We start from the raw sequence: 26948 nt of genomic DNA on the forward strand, positions 1-26948 counted from the left end.
TCAAAGTCTCTTACTGTTGTTGCCGCACTTGGCCAAGAGTCTGCTCATGACTGTAGCAGATGTTTCTGAGCTTTTTTTTTTTTTAAAGTTGTTTTTTTTTTAATAGACCAATGGGAACCTTATGGAGCAGTTTTTCACTACAATCCTGAAGTGAATGCCAGCATAGCTATGATTTTGAAACCCTCTATCAGATCCACAGTGCTCGTAAGAGGAAAGCTTCCCTTTCCAGCAGATGAAAGCATAGGTTTGCCACTCTGCCAGCTACCTGATGGCAGATAATCAGCAGATTCCTGTTTAGTCTCAGTTTCTTTATCTTAATGGGTTATTTTTTACAGTTTGTTAAAAAAATTTATAGTAAGTTTATTCTCTGAAGAAATTTTAGATGAAAGTTCTGAACAGTTCACACAGTATCAGGAGTCAGAACAGCTTTGATTAACCCACGAATATTGCCAACTTCCTTCTCATCTAATTAGGACTTATAAATGTCTCCTTAGCATGACAAAATATCCTGTCAGGATTTTAGGGGGTATGAGCATTGGGAGAATTTTGTTCTAGGGGGATCTGTGTTGAAGGCAGTAGTGACTGCAGAGAAATCATGAGGACCATCTTTTGAGGGGAACAAAAGATAGTTTAAACCTTAGTTGAAATTTCAAATGGAGCAAAGCTGCTTCCATTAATACATTAATAAAAACAGACCAGGAATTCTATTTCTTACCAATTCTACTGAAAGTAATATTATCACCTAAGAACTTAATCATGCATTCTAGAAATGTCTGGTTTTGTGGTATCTGCATTAGATATTTCTCCATTAACTTTAGAGAGAGCTTGGAAGACTCTTAAATGCCCTGAGAAGTGAGGGAAATGCTCCTTTGGCTGTGCAGTACTGAAGTCGTGTCTGTACCTGTAATGTATTCTAAGACAGAAAGCTATAGGGCAAGCAGGAGTTGAAATCAGTAACTCACCATGGCCCACCAAAGGTCATATAAAGCCAGAAATCCTTTCAGAGACAGAAAGCCAGTTGGGGAAGAGAACAGAAATGCGAGAGGGAGAAGGTACCTGCCAGTGGCCAGAAGGATGCTGGAGAAGGTGGCGTGCCTGCTATGGCACACTGCGCCCTGGAGAGGGTTTGTAAATGAGAAACTGGGGGAACAAGGAAGAAAGGAAAGAAAAGCTGGCACTTTGATTCTTAAGATGAGTATAATCTTTCAGACCAGTTTATACAGATTGAAATAACTGGGTTTTTTAACTTGTTATCTGCAGTTAACAGCAGCTTTGAGAGTCTTCAGCATTTGTTGTTTGGTTCATTTACTTAGAAAGGAACAAATGGATTATCCAATTTTTTTTTTCTTTTCCTCTTCCACCTCCCAAAGAGGAAAGCTGATGCTTTCATTAAGCTTTACCAGCTGGCTGTATGGTCTAGTCAGTAGGTCAGTATGTAAATACTTACACAGTGTGTGCAGTTGCTATTAGTCCTTTCTTATCCTTACAAAATTTTTATTTACATTTCCCAATCCTATAGTATTTAAGCTTGATTCCTTTAAGCCAAATACTTGATGATTAAATACAGTGTGTAACAAAGAGAAATAATTATAATTTTTAACCCACATAGATGCATAAACCAAAACAATCCCTACTCAAGAAAGAGAGTACTGAGGCCCCATATAGACTTGGGAAAGTCATTTAGCTGCATGGTTCTGCTTGACTATATTTTAATATATCTTACATACTTCACAAGGAGGTAGGGTACTAAATTATGCATAAAGCTTTGAAACCATCTGATGGAAGATACTGCAAATGTACAGCATTAATAAAAACTATAAAAGATCTGGTCACTTCTACCAGTTAATGCATTCAAACCCATAAACTCCTGGCTGAGCTTTGAAGGGCCAAATTGTTCAGAGGATAAAACGATATCCTTATTTAAAAGTTGTCCTCTTTGAAAAACTTCCCCAAACATTCAGCCAAAGCAGAAGGATTTCCTTTAGGAAGCCGGATGCACCTTTTTCTGTGACTGTAACTGGGCTTTGGATTATATATCTTTGGGAATTCCAAACTGTTAAGAAAAACAATAGCAGCTTATTCAGTAGCATTACATACTCGCAGATAGGATTAAATTTTTGTTACGTGTCTTACCTTGAGACTGATGGATTCACCTGACTTTTGTAATAAGAAGAATAATGTCGGTAGAATTATGCTGTGAACGTGAGTCAGAGCTGAACAATTTGTCTCCTTATCTGACAGATTGAACATATTTTGTTACACCAGACAGACACGTGGCTTGCTTCTTACTCGTATTATAAAAGTTTAAACCTGGCTTACCTGGGTTTATTAAACAAATCATAAAAACCATTTTAGGTACCTTCAGTATTTTAGTATCGTTGGTTGCTTTTTCAAGAGTTCTCTGTCCGCAGCTGGGGAAAACTTTCTGCTCAACCTGAAATGAGCGCGTACAACATCGTGTGATTGCATCGGCACATTCAAGCTCGTTCCGAAGTTGGCCCGGCTCACGTAAGCTATAGCCACAGCTGTTACACCAGGGGGATGAAGTAGGGAAACAGCTCAGAACAGAGCTCTGCAGTCTCTGCACCCCTGACATTTCCTGTTTGACCCTGGACACATGCAACAGCTTCCTTGTCGAAGATCATAGACCAGAAGGAGCAAACAAATCTCTTGGCTCCACTTTTGAGGCAGGTGTCCCCTCTCTTGATATTTCCTGTGGTCTGGGAGACACTGCCAGCTGTCTGTTCAGTTCATGTGAGCAGTTTGTCTGAGGGCTGGGGGTACAGAAGGGGAGCAGCCTTCGTGGGACTCGTTCTGATATTGGATGCGATGAAGGAAAGGAAATTTATGCTGGGGCGTTGTGCTGTGAACGGTTATTCCTGTTAAGCCTTGAGAACAAAAACTCACCTTAATATTACAACTGACAGATACCTTCTTTTATGAGGTGGCTTGGATTTCAGGTGTGTTTACTCTTGCTATACGAAATAAATATTACGGCTTTTTCTGGGATGTGGGGATTATTATACTGAATGCATACGTACTGTCTTACTTTGAGGTGCAAGTCATTCATCTGACTCATAATTTGTGTAAAAACATTGATTGCTTGATGCTTTCAGAGTCACACTTTATAGCCAGAATGTCATAATTTTTAATCATTATTAGCTAAAGAAATGGTCCTGCCTTCAGCACTTCATTGGAACTGCCACTACTGTTGACAAGACTACTAAGAATTGTGTTCTGACCTTTGCTCTGTTTTCCCATTTTTTGGTATCTTTTTCCACTTTCATCTCCTTATATAAGGTCCCACTGGAAATGTTGCCCTCTGGTTTTTTTTCTACAGCTCAGTTGTCTTCTCGCCTCCTCACAATTCTCTAACCTTTCCTGCACAACTTCATCATTTCCCTTGTGGCAGGGTTTCAGTCATGATCTGTGTTCATCCTCCTGCATCCTGAATCCAGATGATGTCCCTTACCTGCCTGGCTTGAGGATGTCTAAGCTGATAAATGTCTAAGCCAGTAAATTAGAAACCTACAGGTCCTCTCTCTGTACAATGTTTAGCCTGAGCTGTTTCTTTGCAATCCCTTTCTAGATATCTCTATCAGCTTCATGTAACCAAGTGAAGATATGTGTCCCTTGTTTCTGTCAGCCATATCTTTTTACTCACTACTTTCTCTATCCTGCCAACAATCTATTTGTCCCTCATGCCAAGCAGTCTGGCGTTGTCTTTGATTTCACGTAACCCCAGGTTATAGCCACCGCTTGCAACTTCTCCACCCCTGGTTTCTCACAGATATGCCTTCAGTCTGTTTGGACGCTATTCACACGTACCTAAATCACCCTCATCCCTTCTTTGGGTTCTCCCTGGCAGCCCTGCCCGATGGTCGCTTAGCTCCCCACCCCAGAGCTGCCGAGGACAATCCCATCCAGCTCACGTTGCCAGCGCGATGCCTAACAAGACACCCTCCTTGGCAGCTTCCAGCTTTGCCCTTTCCCCACAGTTATGCCCTGTTCCTCCCGTCACAGAATCCTTGCGGGCCCAGACAGCTTCTGCCTGCGGTGCCATCCCCTGTCTGTCCAGTTCCACCACCAGCACCTGCATCTGGTGCCAGTTCATGCATGCTGGCTACAGATGCTTTATCCTGTGCTTTCCTGTTTGCAGAGAAAACACTACTGAAGCTTAGTTGTTTAATATTCTCTTCCCCGATATCCTTCATAAAACCCACACTCATCATGAGGTACACAAAAGCCTTTCAAGCGAAAAATGTAGCTAAATGATTTCTAAAGACTGCAGATGTTTGTTTATTTATCTTTGCTTAGAATTACAATGAGAGAAAACAAAAAAGGAAGACCAGACTTGCAACCAGGCTTGTAACCACATTCTTACCTGTGGAGTAGTATTGTTGTTTTCCTCCATTACCTTTCCCAATTCCCGCAAACAATCTTGTAGATTCTTCTTTGTATCTTTGGTAGACCAGAAGCATTTCTGGGCTTTATCATTGTAAAAATTCTAGCTAAATGGGGTTCTGAAGTTGATGTCCCTGACCTGGTACTAGCTTAAGAGTCATAAGATAATTAATAATTATTTTGAAAGAGTAATAATTATTTTGAAAGAGTAACACCAGCTTCACATCATTTCCAAACCCTGTTGATTATGTATTACAGATGACTCTTTCCTAGTAAGCTTGCTTACTTATTACTTTTAAGGTTTCTGTGCTGGGAAAATGGGTTGCAAAAGAGACTGTGGGTATCATGACCTCATCATTCGTACTCAAAAGAAGAACAGCAAGATTACCATAATGCATTACTTCGTAAAATTATAACCCTGAGAAGTTATAAGATTCAATTACATTTTTTTGGCAAAGTTCTTTTCAAAAAAGTATCTGTCTCATGACTCTAGTTTATTCTTTGTCTTGATTGTTGGTTAACAGTCCTCATGAGGATTTTTCATCTCCTCAAACCTTGCAAGAGATAAATCCCTCTTTTCCTGTGGTCCGCTTCAGCCTTTGCATATGTGCACTTTCTAAAGCGTTAACTGCTAACAGTTGTGCTAAGAAACCTAAATTCCTTACACAGCCACAGCGCTTTATGATGCTGGAGAACAAATGCGGACCGCACAAGGAGCTTTTTTCCCCTTTGCTCTGCACAAGACCTAAAATGTCACACCAAACAAGAATATTCCACTCGTTGGAGCAGAGTGGTGCATTCTGTGGGCTGAACTTGTCTAAAATGCAGAGCAGTTACCTCTGTGCAGTCTTGCATAAAGCCCATTGCGGCTACTGTTAATGGTGGCAAAACCAAAGAGAAGATAAGCAGAGGATGCTGAAATGGGTTTGCTGATCCTCCATACACACACATCAAAACTCAGGAGATTACTAAACCAGGTCAGATTCGCTCCTACAAACTACAAACAAGAATAGGGTAGTTTATAAGTCAATATAGAGAGTTGAATTTTTAACTACTGTGTCAGTGTGTTCTTTGTAAACGAAAGATAGAGGATAATACAGTGTATTACAGTTTTATTCGGCAAAATAATTTCAAAGGGTTATTTAAGAGAATCCTTTTAGTCTGCTTCTCATTTACTCTGTTTTCTTTTCAGTGCTTTTTTTCTAACTCTTGCCATCCTTAATTTGAGAACTTAAAAGTCCAGAAGGCTCTTATTTTCTCTTGGGCTTACAGCTATAGTGTTAATAGTACATACTATTCAGGGAAGGCATAGTTAATACCTTGTAGGATATTAGTGGCAGAATAGGATTCAGGCCATCCTATCTCTCTGTTTTATTTTGGAAGAGGTAACAAGAAAAACATATGCAGCATTTTTGTCCATAATGTTGGGTGATAAAATCCTGTAGGATTTTAATGGTATGGCATTTCTGCACATTTTTTTCCTTATATCTCAGTTTAAAATGGGTTCCCCTGCTATAGGCTCTCAAAGGAATTTACAGTTGTCCTTTTAAGTAAGTGTTTATGCCGCTCAGCAATTTGGACTGTCCATCGTGACTCATTTTGTAGCCCGCTTTGCTTGCCTATCTGTCTTGTATTTCCATGTACAAGGATTTGAGGTTGCCAGCAAGAATATTTCTATGAGCAACAAGCAGAAATGATGCGTTGGACATGGACTTCATGGAGCTTTAAATGTTTTTAGAAGGGGAAGCGTTAACATTGAATAGATGACGTTAGCACCACCACCAAGAAAGAAAGAAAAAAAAAACCCTCTGAAAAGCTGTATTGACTAAATCTTCTAACAATGCTTGTGATTTTCCTATATCCTGCTCTGTGTTTTTGTATGGATTTTTCATAGCACACAGACGTTACCCACACTGTGATTCAGCCTCTGTTCCTAGCCACGCTCTTGCACGATTTTAACCTGATTTCACGGGAGGAACAGGGAATGAAACACCGTAGCTCATGGTTGTCAGCAGTGAAAAATAGCCAGGAATCAGACAAACAGCTTCATTGCTGAGATTATTTCCGGGATAAAAAGTCTTCCAACAGCTGTTTGCTTTGGCCACTACTCAGGTCCTTTTTTTTTTTTTTTTTTTAAATCAGAAAAAAAAGAGGTTTGTTTTTTTTTAAGATGTGGGCTGGTTATTTATGTAGTCAGGAAGAGGTCTCTGCTTCTAGTGTTGTGGTCTCGGAGCTGTTTTGACAGTCGGATTACGGGGAGGTTTCATCTCTTCTCTCCCTCCTTTTCTCCTGTCCTTCATTCACTTAACGCGCAGACCTGGAATGCTGTAGGAAGAAGAGAAAGCGAATTTATGAGTTCTTTAATCCCAGACAGGCAGCTCTGTGGCAGTTACCTTCAAGAAAAGTTCACGCCCCAAAGGAGTGTTTAGTCTTCCCGAGCCACTGACTCACTGAGCAGCGCGTGTGAGTGGCTGCGAGGGAGAAGGGGAGAGATGAAGGAAAAGTTTTTCTTCCTTGTAAAACTCGTAATATTATTGTTTTAAGAAGTTTTTGAAAAGATGACTGCTACTTTTGTTTAAAGTATTTGTTCTGGAATTACTGAAGCTGGAGTCTACCAGACTGAGGTCAGGAGCATTTTCTTTGGCAGAAAGAAGATACTTTTATAGAAGCCATGCCTGTACTTGGGGTTGCCTCCAAGTTAAGACAGCCAGCCGTAGGGTCAAAGCCTGTTCACACTGCCCTCCCGATACCCAACCTTGGCCCTGCCGGCTCGCAGCAGTACTCACCAAAGTCTTTGGAGCTTACTGGGGCAGAGAGCTCGATGCTTTCTTGTCAGCTTACGTTAAAGTCAACCTGTGATTTTGGAGAGAGGAGAGCGCTTCAAGGAAAAACCCAGGAGATCGAAGATAGCAAGGTTAGTTGTAAACTTTACCTGCGGATCTCAATTCTCAGAAAATGTTGATTTGCTCAGGCAAAAATCTGATTGAAACCTACTGCATGCAGAACTCGGGGGTAATTGGGTAAATAGACTTGCTGTCACCAGTGAACTTGTATAGCAGCCTTGGAAATTTGTTTTCCTCAGTGTTGCTGTTTGAATAAATATTTTGTTTTTAAATGTTAGTGTTAAAGGCTTCACAGATGCATTTTGATAAGGATCAGTAGAATCATAAGTAGAAAAAAAACGTTCCAGCACCCAGTAAGCAGAGCAATGACAAGACAGTACTTTAAAAAAAAAAAAAAAAACTTGGCTACTTCATGTTATATTATGAAGTTTAAAAAGAGCTCTCACGCCCACACCTATTCCCACAGGGAGGCTCTTTTAAAATAAAAACAAGTAATTGATTTTCTTTTCACTTTTCAAATGATCTGGCTACTCTTGCTGCAGAACTGCTGAACCAGAAAAACAGCTTCTCAGTGAAAAGTACCTGTGTTTTTGTCTTCTGCAAAATTGCTTCTTCCTAGCCCCTATCTAGCTCTGATTCATTGTGATTTAAAAAAAAAGGTTTGTCTGAAGTAGGATGGATGCCATGACATTTTTTAGACTGCTTGGGGTTTTTTCTTTTGTAAGGGGGTTCTTTTTGAGTCTTAATTAACAATTAAAAAACTTCTGCTTGATTTTTTATTGGTCTTTCTGCTGTAGATGAAAACATTTTTCATGCTTTGAACCTGAGTATTGAGTCCCTTCTTGTCAGGAGTATATATTCCTGTAGATCTTTCAGTCAGTACATTACAGCTGCATGTGTGGTTTAACAGCTTCAGCAAGCAGTGTTATGTGAGGTTACTTTCCCTTGCTTTTCTAGTACTTTTGGTTTGTGGAACTGATTACCACACTGGGATTAAACATATATCTGTAGTTGCTTCTTATTTAGTTTGAGGACACTTGAGTGTCATCAGAGTTGTTAAAGTGGCAAGATACACATAATATATATACTTGGTTTTCCTTTGTTTTTAGTTACTAGGTTAATTTGGTATTAGTGAAGAAAGTTGGTTTTGTGGTTAAAGCATAGGGTTGGGATTCTGAACATTTGGTTTCCTTTTTAATCCCTGCCACATATTTCCCCATGAGATTTTGGTCATGTCACTTAATTTTTCCCTTGGAGTTTTTTGTATCACCTCTCCCTGCCTTCCAAAGATGATGCACTGGTGGTCTCAGACATGCTATATAGAAATAGAAAGAAGGAGCAGACTGTTCACCTCTTGATTACCAGAAGTGATGAACGGCCCTTTTCAATGACATGAGTGCAACATGAAGATAACAATACAACTTTTCAACAAATGTGATTCCTGCTTCCTTGCTTATTTTTAAAAGAAAATATTCTTTGTTTCCTCTTTAATGTTGTTCTTTAATGGATACTGCATGAAAAGTAAATTAGATTTGCAAGTACTATTTTCAGAAAAAAAAGTACAGTTACGTTGCCTACTGAGAGATGTTTCTTGATTTTTTAAAAAAGCGTGGAGAAAGACATAAAGCATCTTGCCTTCAGTCTTTAAAACACTTGGGAACTATTAGTGATCAGCATGAGACCTAAGGGGAGTCATATCCTTCCAAGGCACCTGGTCCTGAACACTGCTGAAATGCTAGTGAGTAAAGCAACAGGCTAGACCCAAACTATGATCCCAATTTGCCATTTCATGTTTCATGGGTTTGACAATACTTGTAAACTTAGAGACTGTTTTTTAAAGAAAAAAATGCAGAACAAACCGACCTCCAAAAAAGAACCTACCAGCCATTAGATCTTTCTCTCCTTCTGTTCTTAATGGAGGCAGGTGAGCACTTTTAAAAGATGATCCTTAGAGATTAAGGCCAGTTTTTGCATGTGATGGTCTGAAGACCTCCCCTGGCCACCTGGATTTACAGAGGTGTTGAGCATTTAAGAAGTTTCTAATTTCTGCAGCCTTTCTGTATTCCCCCCTTACAAGTCCAACAGTCCCAGGAAAGCTTAGTGACAGCCCCTTGCCCAATTTTCTTCCAGGCACATTTTTTGGAAGGATGTTCTTTTATTCGCCTTTTAAGCAAGTTTCATGAAATCTTTTTGACAAAGTAATTTGGGCTATAAGGTGGGTGGTTATGATGAAGAATTTATTTTTAGGCTTTTCTTACTAGCAAACTTCAAAGTATCAGCCTAAAAATACTGAATGCTATTTTTCTTCATCAGCAATGGAGATCCATGCCACCCTGTTTCCCAGCGCCTGGTAGCCTCAGCAGTATGTCCGCGTTATCTAAGCAGTAGTTCTAAGCACAAATTTGAGGGAGTTGTTAGAGTTAATGCCTCTTCAGGTTTGCTGACCAGATGCAAGTTCTGCATTACAGATATTGTTGTCCCAAAGCTTGACCATTGGTGAGTGCTGTCTCCAATAGACCTTTGGTTGATTTCTTTGGTTAGCGAACATATTAATCAAACACGTGATATTCCTACGTGGCTCTGTGGTATACAATGCTGTACATTGGGAATGTTTCATTATAACAGTGATCAGATAAACGTCTTTCAATCAAAATGTAATGAATACCTAGTCTGAGTTTCCAACTGAGAGTAAAATCTGCCTATATATCATACTGCTTGTATGCTTATGTTATATCATTGAATATAAGGCAGCACTGATTTTTGAAGGAGAAATGATGGATATCTGTCTGAAAAAGACAATGGAACATGTGAATTACTCATCTGGTTAACTTTTGCCCTTGGCTGCTGGATTGCAACCTTTAGCATTGCTTTCTTTGCTATTTTACATATGCTGCACTGTGGGTCACCAGATTTTTCATCCTGTCTGGAAGGCGCTTAGATTGACACATGTAGTCACTGTGACATATCCTGTTGCTATCTATAAGCGCTAAGGATTCCAAGATAAATTTGGGTTATACATGTCAATACAGTAGGTCATTGCCACCCAGCTGTTTCCTCTATGGCCTTCAGTCTCACCACACCTGATTGTTCAAGACTTTTGACACTTGTGTTGGCTTTTGCACACAACTGGCTTGCCAAGGCTGGTTAGGAATACAGCTGCAAACATCAGTTCTCTTTTCCCTAGGCGTCTCTCCCATCTCACATGATTTTCCTGCACTTGCATATGCAGTCTTGGTTGTTTTCTTTTTTGTGGACATGATGTAGTTTGAAGTTTAATAAAAGTGATATTATTATTTTAATAAAAACTGTGGTAGGAAAAGTCTGAGGTGGTTATGTTCAACTTTTTTCTTAATTGGATAGAACATAGTTAAGCCTAGGAAAGCAAATAATAAGTTGCCAATGTTTTAAATTATTCTCTGTGTAGTTTATTCAACTGCACTTTTGTTCAAAATTTTCCTGATTTGTGCTTTGGTACCTAAGTCACATACAGGTCCATCTGCTTTCTTGCTAAACCCACTGATGTTTAAACTGACTGCATGAACACTTATGATGTGAATAGTCATGCAAAATATTTGAACGCAAGCATTCAGAGCACATTCTTTTTCCCTGAGTATCATATAGACAAAAGTTTATTCCTATATATGTACACAGGAAAGGAATCCAGCTGCTGGATTCATGAGGTGAAATGCTGGCTGCCTTTGAAGCAGATGGAGTTTTGCTGTTCAGTTGGACCACAGAGTGTTTTTATGCAAACCCACGTCTGAAAACACCAGTATCTTTTGTAATATTTTTCTAACTGTGGGTACAATGTTATTCATATTTCTGTGCCACCACTTTTATACTGCTTGCTAAACTAATGAGACCAAAATTATCGGATCATGCTAGGCTGCCTTGTGATACCATTCTAATTGTAGAATGGGCTATTAAATGGTAACAAAATGAAAAAATATCAAGTGGTATTGTAGAAAGGTAAATGAAATAATGGCTTAAAACTAAACGAATGAAGAAAGAGTGTCTTTGCAAAACCAACTTATTTTGGTCACTCAGTGATGACTGCACTATGTTGACCTGCAGCAAAATGCCAATGGCAATAGTATTTTACTCCAGGTCACCATGATTAATTTCAGCTGCCCTCACACATTTGATGGTGCAGTTGCAAAGGTACTGCTTCGCATCATTTCTGGACAAAGCTGAGCAGCTGCTGGGACTCAGCACCCCTGCTAGGCAGGCTGGTCTTCTGGCCTGGCTTCCTGGGGCTGCTTCTTGCAGTGCTCTGCTTTATGCACCCAGGGTTTTCCTCCCATCATCAGACTTTCTTCTTTTGAGAGCACTGCACCATCATTTATGCTTGCAAACTGAATTTTCTCTGAGCTGAATCTGATATATTAATTTTAGTGTTCTGGTTACATGACTTGGACGATAAGATTTTAGCCTTCCTTCCTGAGTTAATTCATTCCTTTACTGTCATATTATCTTTTTTTTCTTTTTTTCAGTTTCTCTTTGTCCATGCTATCTGTCTGCTGCTGTCTGCTTTATCTCCTTCTTCCTTCCTGTTGGCAGACATCTTTACAGGCTTCTGCATACGACTTGTTTTTCTCAGTATCCACTAATCAAGTCTTCCTGTCATGACTGTAACATTTTTCATATCACTGTTCATTATTGGAAAGTGCTAGTCAGGCTCCACAACTGGTCCAACACACATACATGTAAACCTAAAACTTTTCTAGATACTTCAATTTTGGGGGTTTATATTAAGATTCTTGTAGTACAGAGATACTGGTACCCAGAACATGAATGGATGGTAATTTGTGGTCTCCCTTAGAGGGGTCCAGCCCCACGAAGTTCATCGTTAAACAATATGACTTTGATACAGGAAGATTTCAAGGGAACTCAGGAAATGAATCTGCTGCAAGGCCTTGTGGAAGAAATGACAAAGAATATGATGTGTCCACTTGAGGAAAGAGACACTACTGGCTTCTTCTGTAGAGGACAGACATCTGAGCAGTTGTGCTGGGGAAGCCATCTGTAAATCAGCAGAACGGAGAAGAATAGATGTGCTCTACCTGGGGAGCATGGCCAACGAAGAATGGGGTCTGAAACACTTAGTTGTACCAAGCAAACACTGTTAAAGTAATCCAAAATGAATGTCAGTGTCACAAAACAAAGCTAAATACTTTGATGAGATTAGGCAAAAACACATGCTGTTGCTATTAAAGCGACTCACGAGGTTCATTTCATTTAGTATCATACTGTTGCATCTCAGTCTTGGTGTGAGGGCTTCCAGTGTCATTCAGCCAGCCCTGTTGCAGTAGGACGTTGGAAGGCACAGGGAAACCTCCCATTTTTCCCTCATCGATTTTAAGCAGTTTGTTGGTGATGTGGTAACTCCTGCCCGTCACCAGACACCAAACTTGAAGGACGGCTAGGCTCTTCTATCCAGACAGATCTCAAGACAAATATTTTTGCTTTCCGTACATGGGTGGAGCTCCTGCTCATGCCAAGGGGAATACTGTGCACATTGGAAAACCAGATGTGTGCCATGAACAAGTTCCATATCTCCGTCTTTCCTTAGCTAACCCTTCCGCACCATTTACTTAGGTTCTGTGTGACCCTTTCCCACCATTCCCCAAATGTCTCCCAAGCAGAGCATCTGTTGCAATCCCACATCTCCTTGACCTTTCAATTTCTTGGATACCTTTTTGTCCGGTCTCTCAGGGCCAAGCTCCACCGAGTTTCTTGACATACTGAATCTAGGGAACATAAATAAATGAGTTTATTTCCCCATTTTGTCATACCCTTCCTTTTCTCAGTGCTAGTGCATTGGAGATGTCTGCCTTGTGGGTTGGCAAGAAAGGAGGCCGCTCATTGTGCCGAGTGTTTCATTTACAGCACTACGGCCAAGGCAACAAAAAGGGCAGCAGAAGCAGCCAGAGACCGCCTATCTTCTCCCCATAGTGACTGCTAGTGATGGGAAGCCAGCATTGTTTCAAAAGCACTGAAGTAGCTGCCAGAAATTTCAGTCAGCACTGCTGACACCTGGGACTATGTGTGTTTAAAATTCACACAGCCCTAGTGAAGCCAGGACAGCTGGCAGGAGTTCAGATTGTCAGCAATTTCAGCTTCTTGCCTTGTGCTCTGAATTATTTCTTTATCAAACAGATAACAGCATCTTTAATGTGCTTTATGTATCCAGCACCATCTGTCTACGCTATATTATAACTGATTTAAGAGCCTCACGCTGTATGAGCTTGGAGTCAACTTCACAGTTACATGTTTATTTTCTAATCATCTGTACCAAGCATATTTTCCTATAGTTGAGATAAATGTACAGTAACACAACATGCAACTCTCAAAGCTTTTGTATTTGTGAGAAAATTGTATTGAGTGTAGGTCGACAGATGCTTTTTGTTTGTAATTTGTAACTGGGAGGGTATTTACCAACCTGAGCTTAAGACATCTGCCTACCTTTCCTACTTCTTTTGTTTTATTTCTTTCACAAAATAAGAACATAGAACTCAATGTATTTCATATTAATTTGTGTTTTGTGAGCTGGTTTTAGGCATCAGCAGAAAACAATTACTCTTACTCTTTTGTATTGCATTTGTGCCTAGGGAAGCCTCTTGGGGATTTCCTGACCAAACAACTTTTCATTAAAAAAATCCTTTCCTTGAAAATGGGAGTGTGTCTGAGTGTTAATGCACCGTGGAGGCACCAGCAGAGCTCCAAACCTGAAGCAACCCAGCAACATTTGCTTGCTGCAACACTCTTGCAGCCCCTTGGGGTGATCTGTTCTCCATGAGCAGAAATGGAGATAAGTGGTCTCCCTCTCTAGATAAAAATAATGGGCTTATATTATACCCCAGGAAGTTTTAGTTAGGCTTTACTAAAACTTCCCGGCAGTAACAGTAGTTAAACAGGGGAAGGCTTTGCATGCAGAAGGTATAGTATCTGCGTCACTGGAGTATTTTAAAAAACAAAGGCGTGTACACTTGTCATTCATAGCATCACTAGCACTGGTCCTTCCTCGTGCAAAGGACTCGATGGCCATCCTGATGGTCTTCTCATTCTCTTTTCTCATTCCTTGATGCCTCTGAGTGTAGGTCTGTGCTAATAAACCCGTGCTACGCTGGGAACCTGAGCTGACAGCCCTGTGGCCCACAGTGCCCTAGAGATGCAAGGACTCCTTCTGGAGACAGCTTTGCTACCTTAGCAAAATGCCATTGTACGGTATGGGTGTTTCCAGAGGCATTTCACTGAAGTATTGAAGTTCCAGTTAAGTTTCCCGAAAGCATAGGTAAGGTATCTTCGGAGACCCGCCAGCTAGTTGCTTGCTTGGAAACACTCATTTCCCTGGCATATAAGATATCGGGATCGGAGTGCCCTCATGACTCAAGATCCTGTGAGATCTGGCAGTGGAGTGACTCTCAGGGACTCAGTTCTTTGCTCTATAACAAGGAACATAGAAACCCTGTGAAACCCATTCAGTTTAGGGCTCAGAGATCCTTCAAAAATCCCTTCAGGAGCACTGCAGTGAAGATTTCAGCTGGCTGCATTTTTTAGGGGCTGTACATGCTGCTCCCTAGAAGTCAGGAGCATCCCAATGCACCAGCAGAGTGAAGGGTACCACTAAGATTAGGAAGTTTGGCTCAGCTAAAAAACATTTCTTCCCTTAAGTAAAAACATATGAGGATGTCCTTTCTGTGGATTTTTTCTGAGTTTCAACCAGACCTTGATCCTAGAAATTTTTACTAGATTGATGCCTTAGCACAACAGGTAGCGTGCATGTGCCCAGGAGAAGTTAGTCGCAGCCCTACAGAATGTATGGCTGTATTACACGGAGTCGGGGAGAAAGGGAAAAATATTACCCCGCAGTGCAGAGGGAGAGGAGAGATTAAAGGGGAAATGGATGATTTTCCCACACTCAGGCTGGGACTTTGTGGCAGGACTAGGAATTTCAAGTCATATATATCTGGAGTCCCAGTCCCCACATCATAACCACAAGCACATCCTTTGTCTTTTCTAAGGCATCAGTTAAGAATAAAACATCCAGATAATGAGTTATTTTTCCTGCTTGCTTCATAAGGACAGTTTTGGCTTTTTCTTCATTTCAATGTCAGTGGCTACCATCAATGTGGGCCCAGCTCTGACCTGGAGGTGGACTTTTACTCCAGGAGCCACATTCTTTGATTTTAATGTATCCAATCAACACAGACTCTGACACAGTTTATTAGAGATACAGAATATGTTGCACCCTTTGTGGAGCAGTGTAGCACTCATTGAAAGTCCTGTGTACAGTGCTGTTGATAGGCTTTTCACTTACTAAATATGATGTGGAAAGTATAAATAGTTATGGAATAAAAGCAGGTCTTTTTTAAGGAGAGATGACTTTTTTGGTCTTAATTTCTGCCTCTGAATTAAATGTCTAGCTTTTTGGTAGCAGAAACCCTTGTATTTAGTAAATAACAAGGCCATCCATTACAACTGAGAACTGCTAATATTTTTAACTATATGTTCATTCTGGTCTAGGTCCACTATCTTTTTTTCTCTAGTATGCTAATTTTTTGAGTTGCATAGTTTTTCCTGCACTTGTATACAGGGCACGCAAAGAGTAGCTCATTTAAAGCAGCTCTGTGTTTCACTTTGACCTGATTCACAGGATGTGGTCTTGGAGGAAGCCCATGCCTTAACAATAGCCTTTTGACAGCGAGGGTGTTTGGGGATTAAGCTGGAAGAGGAGGAAGCATCTATCTATTCTCAAACCTACTAGTGGAATAATTTCTGCGAATCTTCACTTGCCCATGATGTTTTTAAGGTCACAAAACTTTCTTTTTTGTTTTTACTGGCAAGAGGACGTTGGCTGGAAGATAGCATAACTTATTTAAAATTCAGAAAAGGAATGTAGAGTGTTTTGTCTGGTAAATGCGAGGGGATAATTCCCCCGTGTAAGATGTGCAGGTTTCTGATGGCTCTTGTGTATGTTCTGTGTAAAGCAAGTTGAGAGAGCTTGGAAAACAAGCAAATCAAAGGGAAGCATAATTTTAAAGTGGTTAGGGCTGGACCGTAGTATTTCTGGATATATAAACTGAGAAGGTGCCAGCCACTAAACGTCTGTACTAACTCTGCATAAAACATGAGAGAAGTTAACCAAGTATAATATTAGTATTGTCCTAACCTACTTTCAGCACGACATTTGGTCTGACTTATCTTTTTAGTTATGTTTATTTTCCTGTAAACCCTCCTTTACTGCTCTGCCCCTCTGATCTTAATACAGTGGAAAGCATTTCATCCTTCTATATATCTCTCAACAGTAGTTCAAAATATTTTATTCACGTGAAACTCTCCAATTAGTGAATTGCTGCAAATTTGAAAAGCTAGAACAAAAATAGATGTTGAGCTCTCTCTTGTGCTTTCCATTTCAAAATATCTCCCTTTGACGATTTTAACACCTGGCTTTATATCACGTTGATGCTGTGTTAAACTCCAAAAGACTTGGCAATGAAAACTTCCTGTTGTGCATCAGGATTTGATTTACAGGGCATGTGTAAAACCATCACAGCTTAGTAATCAGAGTGGTCATGCACAGAAAGATGACTTCCTAGCAAGTGTTGTAAAACATTTGACCACTTTCATTAATCAGGAAAGGCTGCGTTGCTCATACATGATTTAGGGTGAGTAAGACATAAGTCAGGGTGCAGGACTTTTACTCACCACTACAACAATGGGATTTCCTGGCAACACATCTATGCAGTAAACAAGCTGTTTTCTTTCTTTTGGGGGTATTTTTTTTTGTTTTGGTTTTGTTTTTGGTCTCGGGGTTGGTTTTTTTGTAAGCTGTCTCTGTAGTGGAAATAAATAGGCATTAAATAAGAATGTGAAATAACAAATAAAAGTTCAAAAGGAGTTTAGAAATTTCCTCAGCTGATCAGTCTGCCTGCTTTAGTCATTGCTGGCCAGCTCACCAGCCAGAGACAGAGTGCTGGAAGGAAGAGCTGAAGGAATCTGTTTCTCATGAAGGAGCAGCACAAATCTGAAAGCTTGAGAGCTGCAGGTTCAGATTTGCTTTTGAAATGTTTCTGAGAGGGAGTAAGGCCTAGCGACTTGCATGGGAAGCCACAATCTAGTTTCACTTCTGGTTTCTATCAAGTACCTCCTTGAACTCAGCTCATATGTGAAATGGTAATAATGCCATTATTATTATTAAAGTTGTTTGGTGGCTAAGTACTGTTTCATTTTATTTTTTTAATACTGAAGAAATAATCTAATTAGCTACTTTTGAACATGCTACTGAAATTGCTTTGAATGACCTTAGAAAAACTGATTTTTTTTTTAACCTAATCAGTTACTGATGTTAACAACTTCCTGTCAATTTAATAATGCATCCATTCTTCGCTCTTGCTTGTAACAAGAAGACACAAGTAGAAGGCATTTTATATACAACATACATTTTTTCCTGTGTATATTCGTGATCCTGACAAAGGTAAGGAGAGAACAACAGTGTCTTTGCTGTTTTCTTTACCTCGCTGCAGTAGCACGCTGAAGACTGGTACGCTTCTGTATTATTAGCTGAAACCTGGAAGTAGGTTGCTCCCCAGAGAAAGTCTCTGTAGTGATTGACAGTCACATGCTCTGTTCATAGGTGATGCCATCTCCAGATGTGGTTTTTGAAGCAGTCTAATTTGCAAAAGTTTCAGGTACAGACTGCTTTTAAGCAAGGGCAAGGTTTCTTCAGCTGGGTGTCTGGAATGGGTTGGTGGTTGTGTCACCAATGAACGAGGGCAAAGAAACCCTCCCAGTCTAGGACAGTTGTGTCAGTCACAGCCTTAAAGAGTTTGGGTTTATAAGGTAAGCTATTGCACAAGGGAATGGGGAATAAAAGAAAAATATGTGGAAATGAAAACAAGGCTTTCTTCCCAGGGCTCAGCCATGTCAGTGCAGGATTTTTCTGGCTTATCCTGCCTCATTTGTGGACATGATGCAGAGAAGATGTAGAGTCATGAGGGAAGCTGAAAAAGCAAATCAAATTAAGTTTCAGAGAAGGGAGCACACAGAACTGAGGACATTGGGAACCGGTGTGTCAGACTAAAGACTGTCATTCAAAATATTACTTAAAGGGGACTTGGCAACAGAAAAAGAATATAATACAGGAGATTGAGATCAGCAAAAGAGATACTGGAGAACTCAGACTCCCTGAAAGCAAGGGGATTAGGGGTGTATTTGCATCTATGGAAAATTCAATCCCTTTTCTCCTGAACATTGGAGGTGATCTCATTTAATTTGAGAGAAGTTGTGAGATCTCATTGTGAAATACTGATATAAATGCCAGCAAAGGCAGAGTGATACTGGTCACATTTCAGTCTAAAGGGACAAAAGTTTCCTTCACTTCCCATTAAAAAATTCAGCTCAGATGATAGTAAAGTCAGTATTTTCAACAGAAATTTTCACTCAGATGTATACATGTCCTTAAGGATCTCAATGGCCTTTGCAGAGAGTAACCTGAATTCACCACACAGTTCTGACATAAACAAGTTATTTTGTCCTAATTGATTAGATAGAAATATTATGTATCTTGGTCAAACCATAAATCAGTGGGATATCCAAGAACTGGACTTTTGGAAGGTGAATATTGGTTCCTACTCTATTAGCAAACCTGTATTTGTAATTCAGCCCATTCCTTGCAAAACTCTGCGCGGATGCAGTAGTTAACCTGAACTGAAGGCTGGGTGGAGGCTTTTTACAGTGTATGCATATTGCCACCACTTCAGAGCAACAAAAGATTTTGGATCTTTTGGAAAAGTTTGGGGTATTACTTAATGTAGTTCCACTATGAGGCAAAGTGTAAGAAATTGTTAATTCCTGAGATGAAGTCCTTGTCTTGGTATGACTAGTGTGGTTCTATCACTGGTGTGTGATTATACAACAATTTTTTTAGTGTTGAAACATTTTAACGGAAATATACAAATAGATACTTTGTTACAAAATAAGAAACTCTAAGTGCAACAGCTCTCTTCTACAACTACCTTTGTTTATCTTAATTAACCTTAGGAATGATACTTCAACTAATACTTGATACAATTCCGAGTGGAAGTTTAAGAACTGTGTAAGACAACATTACTTCACAGTGCTTTTTCATTTGTCAGATCAACCCGATGTCTTCGTTTGAGTGCAGTTTGGGGTCTGTCTCCTTAACAATTAGTTGAACTCTTCAGAAGAGCTATTCAACTAATAATTTTTGTGCTTATATGGTTAACTTCATTCTGCAGTTGTTTTTAGGATACTTTTGGATGTGTTAACAGTGTGACAAACATCGGTGTGCCCTAACGTTTTCGGAGCAGCTGGACACAGGTCGGAGCAGAGATGACTGAAAATCTTAAGACAGCAAATCATTGACTGAATAGATTGCTACAGCTCCTCTAAAGCCACTGTAAGATTTCATTTTTATAGCACAGAGACAATAAATATAGGTTTAGCATTTTGGTGCCAATAGTGCATCCTACGTAGACAGAAACCACTATACATACTTAGTTTATGGTGCATATTAAAGATAGTGAAGGATATGTATGTTCATATGCAGGTACCTGCTGGCATTTATCTATGTATTTACAAAAATTTGAAGTATACTCAATAAAATATTTTTAAGTATTGTGGAAGGTGATTTAGGGACATATTTAAATGAGCTACACACTTAAATAATTTTTTATTGAGACACATGTGCCATATGTCACGTACATTACATACCTGTATTGATGCATATTATACATGTGTACATATATATACATGTACATATGTCATATATGTTATCTTTTTGGTGAAGACTTAGAAAGGATAGAAGTACTGCTCATAGTAATAAAAGTGAGATGTACAACACATCTTTTTGCTTTTTGCTACTTGTAGAATTAATTTATATGTTCAATACCAAACCAGGCAAAACCAGCAGAAGCACTGATCCCTGTGCCGTTTAGACCATGCAAAGCACCCACAGCACTCTTAGCAGCAGCTCAGCACCCCAAATTCCCAGTGGCAGGGCAGGGACCGGCAGGCAGCTCTGCAGTCTTGTCCCTCCACTGTCCCCCTCCCGGGCTGCTTTGCCTCCTCCAGTTCCTCTGGGGTGTGAAGCTGCCTCAGCAACGCCAAGGAGACCAATGCAGAGATGGTAAATAAAATGTTTAAGTTATTGACGATTCAGTTTCCAAACAGACTAGCATTTGTTATCTCATATTTGGATGCTTCTGCAGCTTTCTGCTTTTATCATCTCGCTGTTGTCCGTTAGGGAGATGCCTGTTGTTCGCTCCCTCACTCTAAGTACTTCATTTTAGAAACATGGCAAAATTAGTCTTCTGAAATCAGAATTCACTGTGTTCTTGCTGAAATCAGTGGGAGTTTCTCCATTTACTCACTGGTGTATGAATATCATCCCATTTCATTGTGGTTAGACAATTTGCAACCTCCTACATTATCACAAGATAGATTTTCAAGCTATACAGTCCATTACTTCTTCCACAAACTGGCACGGTGTGTTTTAAAAAAACAAACTGTATCCTGTCGTGGAGGGTATTATGTCTGTAACATGTTCTCATTACTCTGCTGTATCAAAGTGTATCTAACACCGTGATTAGGTAAGCAAGTAAAATAAAATAGCAAATAAACATAATCTGTTATCATGAAAAATATGTAATATTTTGGTTTAAATTTTTACATTTGTTCATTTTTAAATGCTTCACAGACACATATTTGTTCTTGGAGTATTCCAGCCTCCACCAAAAGCTAAACTCCAATAAGATATATATGCTTAAAATCTCTATACTCAGGTTTCTTCATAACTCAAGAAATCCATCCAGTATTTGGTTAGTAACCATCAGGCATTGCCACAGAGTGAAGTTGTTTTTTGAGAAATTTGGCTAACATCTCTGCCAGACTTTCCATAACAAGGTTTTACAAGTAAACTTGGACAGAAACTGCCACTGCTAGTGCTGCTACTTGGCGAAATCAGTCTGTCTGTCTAAGGATGTATTGATATACTGTCCCCTATTTGCTTGGGTCGCACAGATTGTATATCCATTATTTTGTGGGTGCCTTGCTCACCACGTGCAGAGCTTCAGTCTGTGTCAGGGTCCCTAGCACTGTATGGGGAAAGAGATTCCTGAAATAAAAGGCGGTGCATTGTAGGTCCAGGACAAAGGCCTTATTCTAGGGAATGTTAGGCTATGTTGGTATCCTGAGCTGTTTTATGCCAGATGACTAGTATTTTCTGATAACCAGCTAATCTGAGACTTTTATTCATGGAAATCATGGATTTAAAGGGGGGGGACGGGACGGGATGGACCCCAACCCAACAACTTTGTGCAATGAAAACATTCAGGATGAATTGTTTCATGAAAGCTGAGCTTGTTATAGAAAAAAATAAAACTCTTCCCATCTCTGTTTTTTCTTGTGTTCTGTCTGTTTAGTTGACCTATGGAATTTGGCTAATTAAAAAATCCTAAATATTTAGGTTATGCTTGCTGCTGAAGTATTTGGAAATATAGATTTTTATTATGAGTGATATCATGTTGTGTTTTTGAACAAAAATGTAATAACCATGATTGGCATGTCACTGCCTTTAATTTCCTTGTATGGTACAATATGCAGTTCATGTCCATTTTATGCACTGTATAGCCAAACTTGAGTATGCACAAACAGTATGAAGAAAGGGTAATCAATCTGACTGCGTGAAAACTCTGAGGAAACACTGATAAGTAAAACAGCTCATAAATTCTGCATAGAGAATTGTTCACATTCATGGCTCCAAAGATTAAATTTGAGGCTCCTTCTGTCCCACCCATAAATGACTTTTGGCAGTAGAAATGTGCTCAGTAAAAAATCTGCTCACAATCCTTATTGCCAATCCCTATCTACCTTCTCTGTCTTATTCTACATACCAAAAGAGTCGAGTCTGTATAGAACATTGTTCTGCAATGTTGTATTTCTTTAATGAAATCTTTCTTTTTTAGTTTGGTAATATTAAGTCCTGATAGCTGAATGCTATTGTTAAGCTAGGATTAAGTGCATGTGATAAATAGTCAGCATGAATAGAAGATGTGGAGCACAGGGGACAGGCTGTTTGGGACTGATTTTTCCTGTCTGCAAATACCTTGGGACCAATGGAAAATACCAGGAAAGTTCAAGAGACTCCTAGCCCTTTTTCCTGCATTATAGATCAGTGAAGTCCAGCATCAGTGTAGAGTGGGGAGCACAGAACAAAAACAGAGGAAAAGTTGTTAATTATCTCTTGTAATTTTTGCATGTATAGAAAACTGAAGCAATATTAGTTATATGTGTCAGACTAGGAAAGGGTGGAGGACTCTGCTGAAGGTTGAGAACAGACAACACACAGGCAAGAAGTTAGTGTCCAGATATTTTCAGAGACCGTGTGGAGGCTCTGATCATGGTGGAATTCCTCTTAGCTCATTATAGCCAGTTAAAAGGTTGGTGTCTAGTCCGAGCTAGTTGCTTGGGCTTCTACTACAGCCAGGTGGTAGACATAAATACTTATTGAGGGCAATTCCTTTCCCTTTCCTGAGATGACTATGTAAAGGTAGAATGACTCACCCTCTGGAGCTATGTGCATCTATTGCTTAATTAAGGGGAGATGAACCATCTAGTTTCAGTTAAACACCTAATTTTCAGTGTCTAAAATTAGTTGAGATGAATCTTACTTGTAGTACAGAACTTCTGTTTGAGAAGATATTCTCTTTTCATGTACTTATTGCTAACGTTATCATTATTATTACAGATTGTACATCTCACAACAGATTGTTCCAAAGTATGTTATTTAAACCTTTTGAGGCTACTTTGAAAGCTAGCACAGGCATATAGCCCTGACAAGTGTGATGGATCTGGGCATGCTTTTATCAGAGGAGCATCCTTTTTTTTGATTCTTAAAATAGATTGGTGATATAAAGTTTTGGAAAGTCCCTGAGAAGTGGTGAGGAGGAGTGATGGGCAAGCAAAGATAATACTAAAATGAGCCAGTTGCATAGGAAATGGAGATATCTCTGTGGTGGAGACATGTTTCACTTTGATACATTCTCACAGCTTTCTGCTTAGTGCTACAGAGATAGTAGAGATAGTAAAATGGATCATTAAACAGAACTACTATAATGAATTAGTTTACTGAATATATGGCAATGCAACTCTATATATAGACACGTAGGCCTTATATGTTCACACGAGGAGAAATATTTAACGAGTTGATGGGTAATCGGTGTACTTGCACGTATACCAGAAGTTCTCTACTATCTCAGCAGTATCTCACTACAGATTTACACAGCACTTGCATTCAGCTGCCAGCATTAGACCTCCTTCCTTCTCCACTTGCTGTCACAGCATTTCTGAAGAGAAGGGTGACATTAATCTGGAAGCTACCTATATACTTAAAGAAACAAGATCTGAAAGCAAGTAATTCAGCCAGTATAAAAATGGAATGTTCATTAAAGTGTTCTCATACTTTTGCGGAGTATTGCATGCATCGTTTTAGGGAAGTTTCTCTTGAGGATTACCACCTCCCTCACGTGAGTTATTTTTCTTCTTGTTAGGATCTGAACAGCATTGCTGTAACAGCTACAGCCATTGCTTATGGGGAAGGATAGCATTAAGGAATTGCGGTTGCTGTTTAACAGCTTGAAATAAGTAGGAGGGCTTATAGCAAGTGACAGGGCTATATGCAGCCTTAATCAAGTTGGATGTGTGCTCTGCAAAGGGTGCTGCTCGTTGACTGCAGTCACTGTAATCTCTCCGGTAAATCCCCTCTTGAACTGTAAGCTGTAAGCTACTTTGCTTGGCAAACTATCTTAAGTAGAAATGTTTGGAAAGCACTGGAACTGTCACCTGTCTAACCAGTCTGCTTATTTTCCCTTTGGATGTTGTGCTTGCTGTCTTAGCTGACGGAGACCTGCAGATTGTTCTGAGGATGCCCCAAAGACGTGTGTTGGTGCAGACAATTTGGTTGCTGCCATTCGTATTTCAAACCAGGCAGCCCCAAGAACACAGATGTGGAGCCTTATCCCAGAGTAAGAAAGAGAAGGCTTCAGGCAAATTAGAACAATATCCTGCAAAACAGAGGGCAAAAGGTAGCTAAATGTCTGCCACCCAAAAATATAAACACTTTGATGTATCAATCTTATAGGCATATGGGAAATAGGCCTTTTAAAGGGGTGACTGATTTGTGCATCTGAGTGTTTAAGGTCTTTACAAAGTACCACCTTTTTCATAGAAACTAATCGCCTTTCAGAACTTTCAAGTTGGACAACCTAAAATTTGGGGTTGTCAAGTTCACTAGATACATTTAAAAATCTAAATCCCAACCTTTTTGTATTTGTGCTAGTTTCTTTTAGAGGCTCTGTGTTGTTTTATTCATTCCATCCTCATAGCTTATTTATTTTCTCTGAAACAGCCACTTTCTAGGTTTGAACTTAATGTAATAACCTGGTTTATCCCACCAAGGGGATGGACAAGACTTTTTCTGATGGAATTCATACAATATCTGTCACTTAAAGCTCTTTCACAGGCAGCAGAGAGAAAGACACCTACAAAGATGCCCCTAAACTTAAATCACCCTCAAGAGGTGCTTTTCTCTCAGTTGTGTATTGAGAGAACCTGTGGTAATTTAGTTCCCGAGCTGGCACCTACAGTTAGGTGCAATGAATATGGGGCTTTGTTCTTAGACATGGGATTTGCTTCTAGCAGCTCGCTCAGCTCGCCTTATTCATCTCTTTTTTTTTAAGGATTATTTACACTTCCATTCAGAGCAATCAAACTATTTCTGAAGTGTCCAATCTGAAATATCTTACAAAAATCAGTTAATTTAAGAGTAGTTTGTATGCCCAAAGAATTTGTGATATTGTGAGAATCTTCTATAAGGCTTTTTAATACCAATTGTTTTAATAACTTACCCAGCCTGTAGGTCAGTGGAGGTTAGTCACCATTCGTGCCTGACGTGTTGTTCCTGTCGTAGCTTCTTAATCACACAAACCAGTATTGATCATCCTGAAGAAAGTGCATAATACTATGTTAATTTTTTCTTGTCTCTCCCATTACATTAGAAGTGAGACTAAAACAGTTTAACTCAGAGAAAAGCAAATCACCAAGTTGTTAATATTTTTCATGTTCTTTGGAATCGGTTTTAAACCACAAACTTAATTTAAACTGTAACAGGCTGAACTCAGTCCTTTTTACAATTCCTCTGAAATTTGTTGGTTGCTTACGTGAAACCAGCGATGTTTTTTGCTTCCTGCCCACTGTGGCAGCTGTGGTACAGCTATTGTACAGCACGGCTTATTCTTAAAGGGCTCCACTTCTTGCATTAAGTGTTCTTGTATTGTACCTATTTTCAGGGTTTTTCTTAATAGTTCTTCCAAACTAACTTTTTAAGGCTAAAGAACCTACATTTTTTAGCTTCATGGCAATAAATTTGTCACTGTCTCAGATAAAAATGTAGCATACTGTAGACAACAGTTTCATTAAAAATAAGCTTATATGTTCTACCACCTTATGCACTTACCAACTATTAAATCCAAGTACTCAAATGAGGATCAGTGATGCTAGATGCTGTACAAGTGGGATAGTGATCTAGATTCCATTCTAAAACACTTGTCATGTAAAACCAGCCTCAAATAAGTGAGGAGAGAGGGAAGCAGCTCACAGATAAATAGAATTTTTTATCTATGTTTATGTTAGAACATAAATGTTTAAATGTTGAACTTCTCTTGGCCTTGCTGTAGTATGCTAACTTATTTCTTGTCAAATACCACCACAGAAATCGCTCTTCAGAAGGGGCAATGAAAGCCTTATAGACTTTCAGTGCCCTAAGGATGGGGTGAAGAAAGTGTGTATGTTTGGGGAAGGGGTGGATGAGCGAGGAGCGAGGCCCTGCTATTGCTGCGCGGACAGTGGAGCAGTGTTAGCAGTTGATCGATATGTAAGGGCTGTGTCTGTTTGAAAGAGCTGGAAGTTAAAGGCTGGAAATTTGAACTCAACTCCAGTGAATCAAAGGAAGGATGTTCAGAGAAATGGACAAAAAATTCTCCACAGCTGTCTCTTCTACTTGGCATGCCCTAATTGCTACGATTGTTTTTTATGCAGTGCTTTGATGATTAGGGGAATCTTTTCCAAACAAAGTACACATTGAGGCTGATACTGCAAAGTTATCTGGAACTGTTTGTATGAAAATGGCTGCAACACAAACACCACAGTCACTGCATTCACTTGCTTGGCCAGGCAGCCAGCAATTTTACTTTCTCATTGAAAGAGAGCTTTTCTTCCTAACTCCATAGGAGGGAAGAAGCAGAGAAAACAGAAAATTAGTACAAATTCTCTTATCTTACTCTGTGCTGTGTCTGAGAGTCACTGTGCTTACAAGTAGCATGTCCCTCCCAAAGATTTTACGGACAACTTGTAAGGCTAAAACTACTAAAAGGGATGCCGAGGAGGGGTGTGCAGGGAGGGAGGACGGGGACCCGGAGGAGATGGCAGGGGGTCACAGCTACGGAGGATAGGGCTGTGCATCCCAGCGCTCGACAGAAAAGGTTCATTCACACAGTCTGTGCCGCGACAGTGTTCGTAGACACAGTCCAGCAATTTTTCTAGTGACTCCATGTGCACGTAAGATCCCACACTTTCTATATTGCTACTTACAGACCTTATGAAGTTAATCCTGAAAAATGCAGT

At 39.7% G+C, this 26948-nt stretch overlaps 1 protein-coding gene across 3 annotated transcripts in view; it reads left to right on the top strand.

Moving 5' to 3' along the window:
* Positions 1-6734: 6734 nt before the first annotated feature.
* The window catches only part of NAV3 (neuron navigator 3), a 274517-nt gene continuing 254303 nt past the window's right edge, over positions 6735-26948 (top strand). For 2 of the 3 annotated variants that reach the window (XM_010561817.1, XM_010561818.1), the window contains exon 1: positions 6741-7318. In XM_010561817.1, the coding sequence (XP_010560119.1) occupies positions 7076-7318 (243 nt within the window). In that variant the 5' untranslated portion in view covers positions 6741-7075. Of the gene's footprint in view, positions 7319-26948 lie in introns of all 3 variants that reach the window. The other variant, XM_010561819.1, reaches the window with a different exon arrangement.

This window comes from Haliaeetus leucocephalus, unplaced genomic scaffold (genome assembly GCF_000737465.1).
Source record: "Haliaeetus leucocephalus isolate CR32 unplaced genomic scaffold, Haliaeetus_leucocephalus-4.0 Scaffold151, whole genome shotgun sequence".
Classification (NCBI taxonomy): domain Eukaryota; kingdom Metazoa; phylum Chordata; class Aves; order Accipitriformes; family Accipitridae; genus Haliaeetus; species Haliaeetus leucocephalus.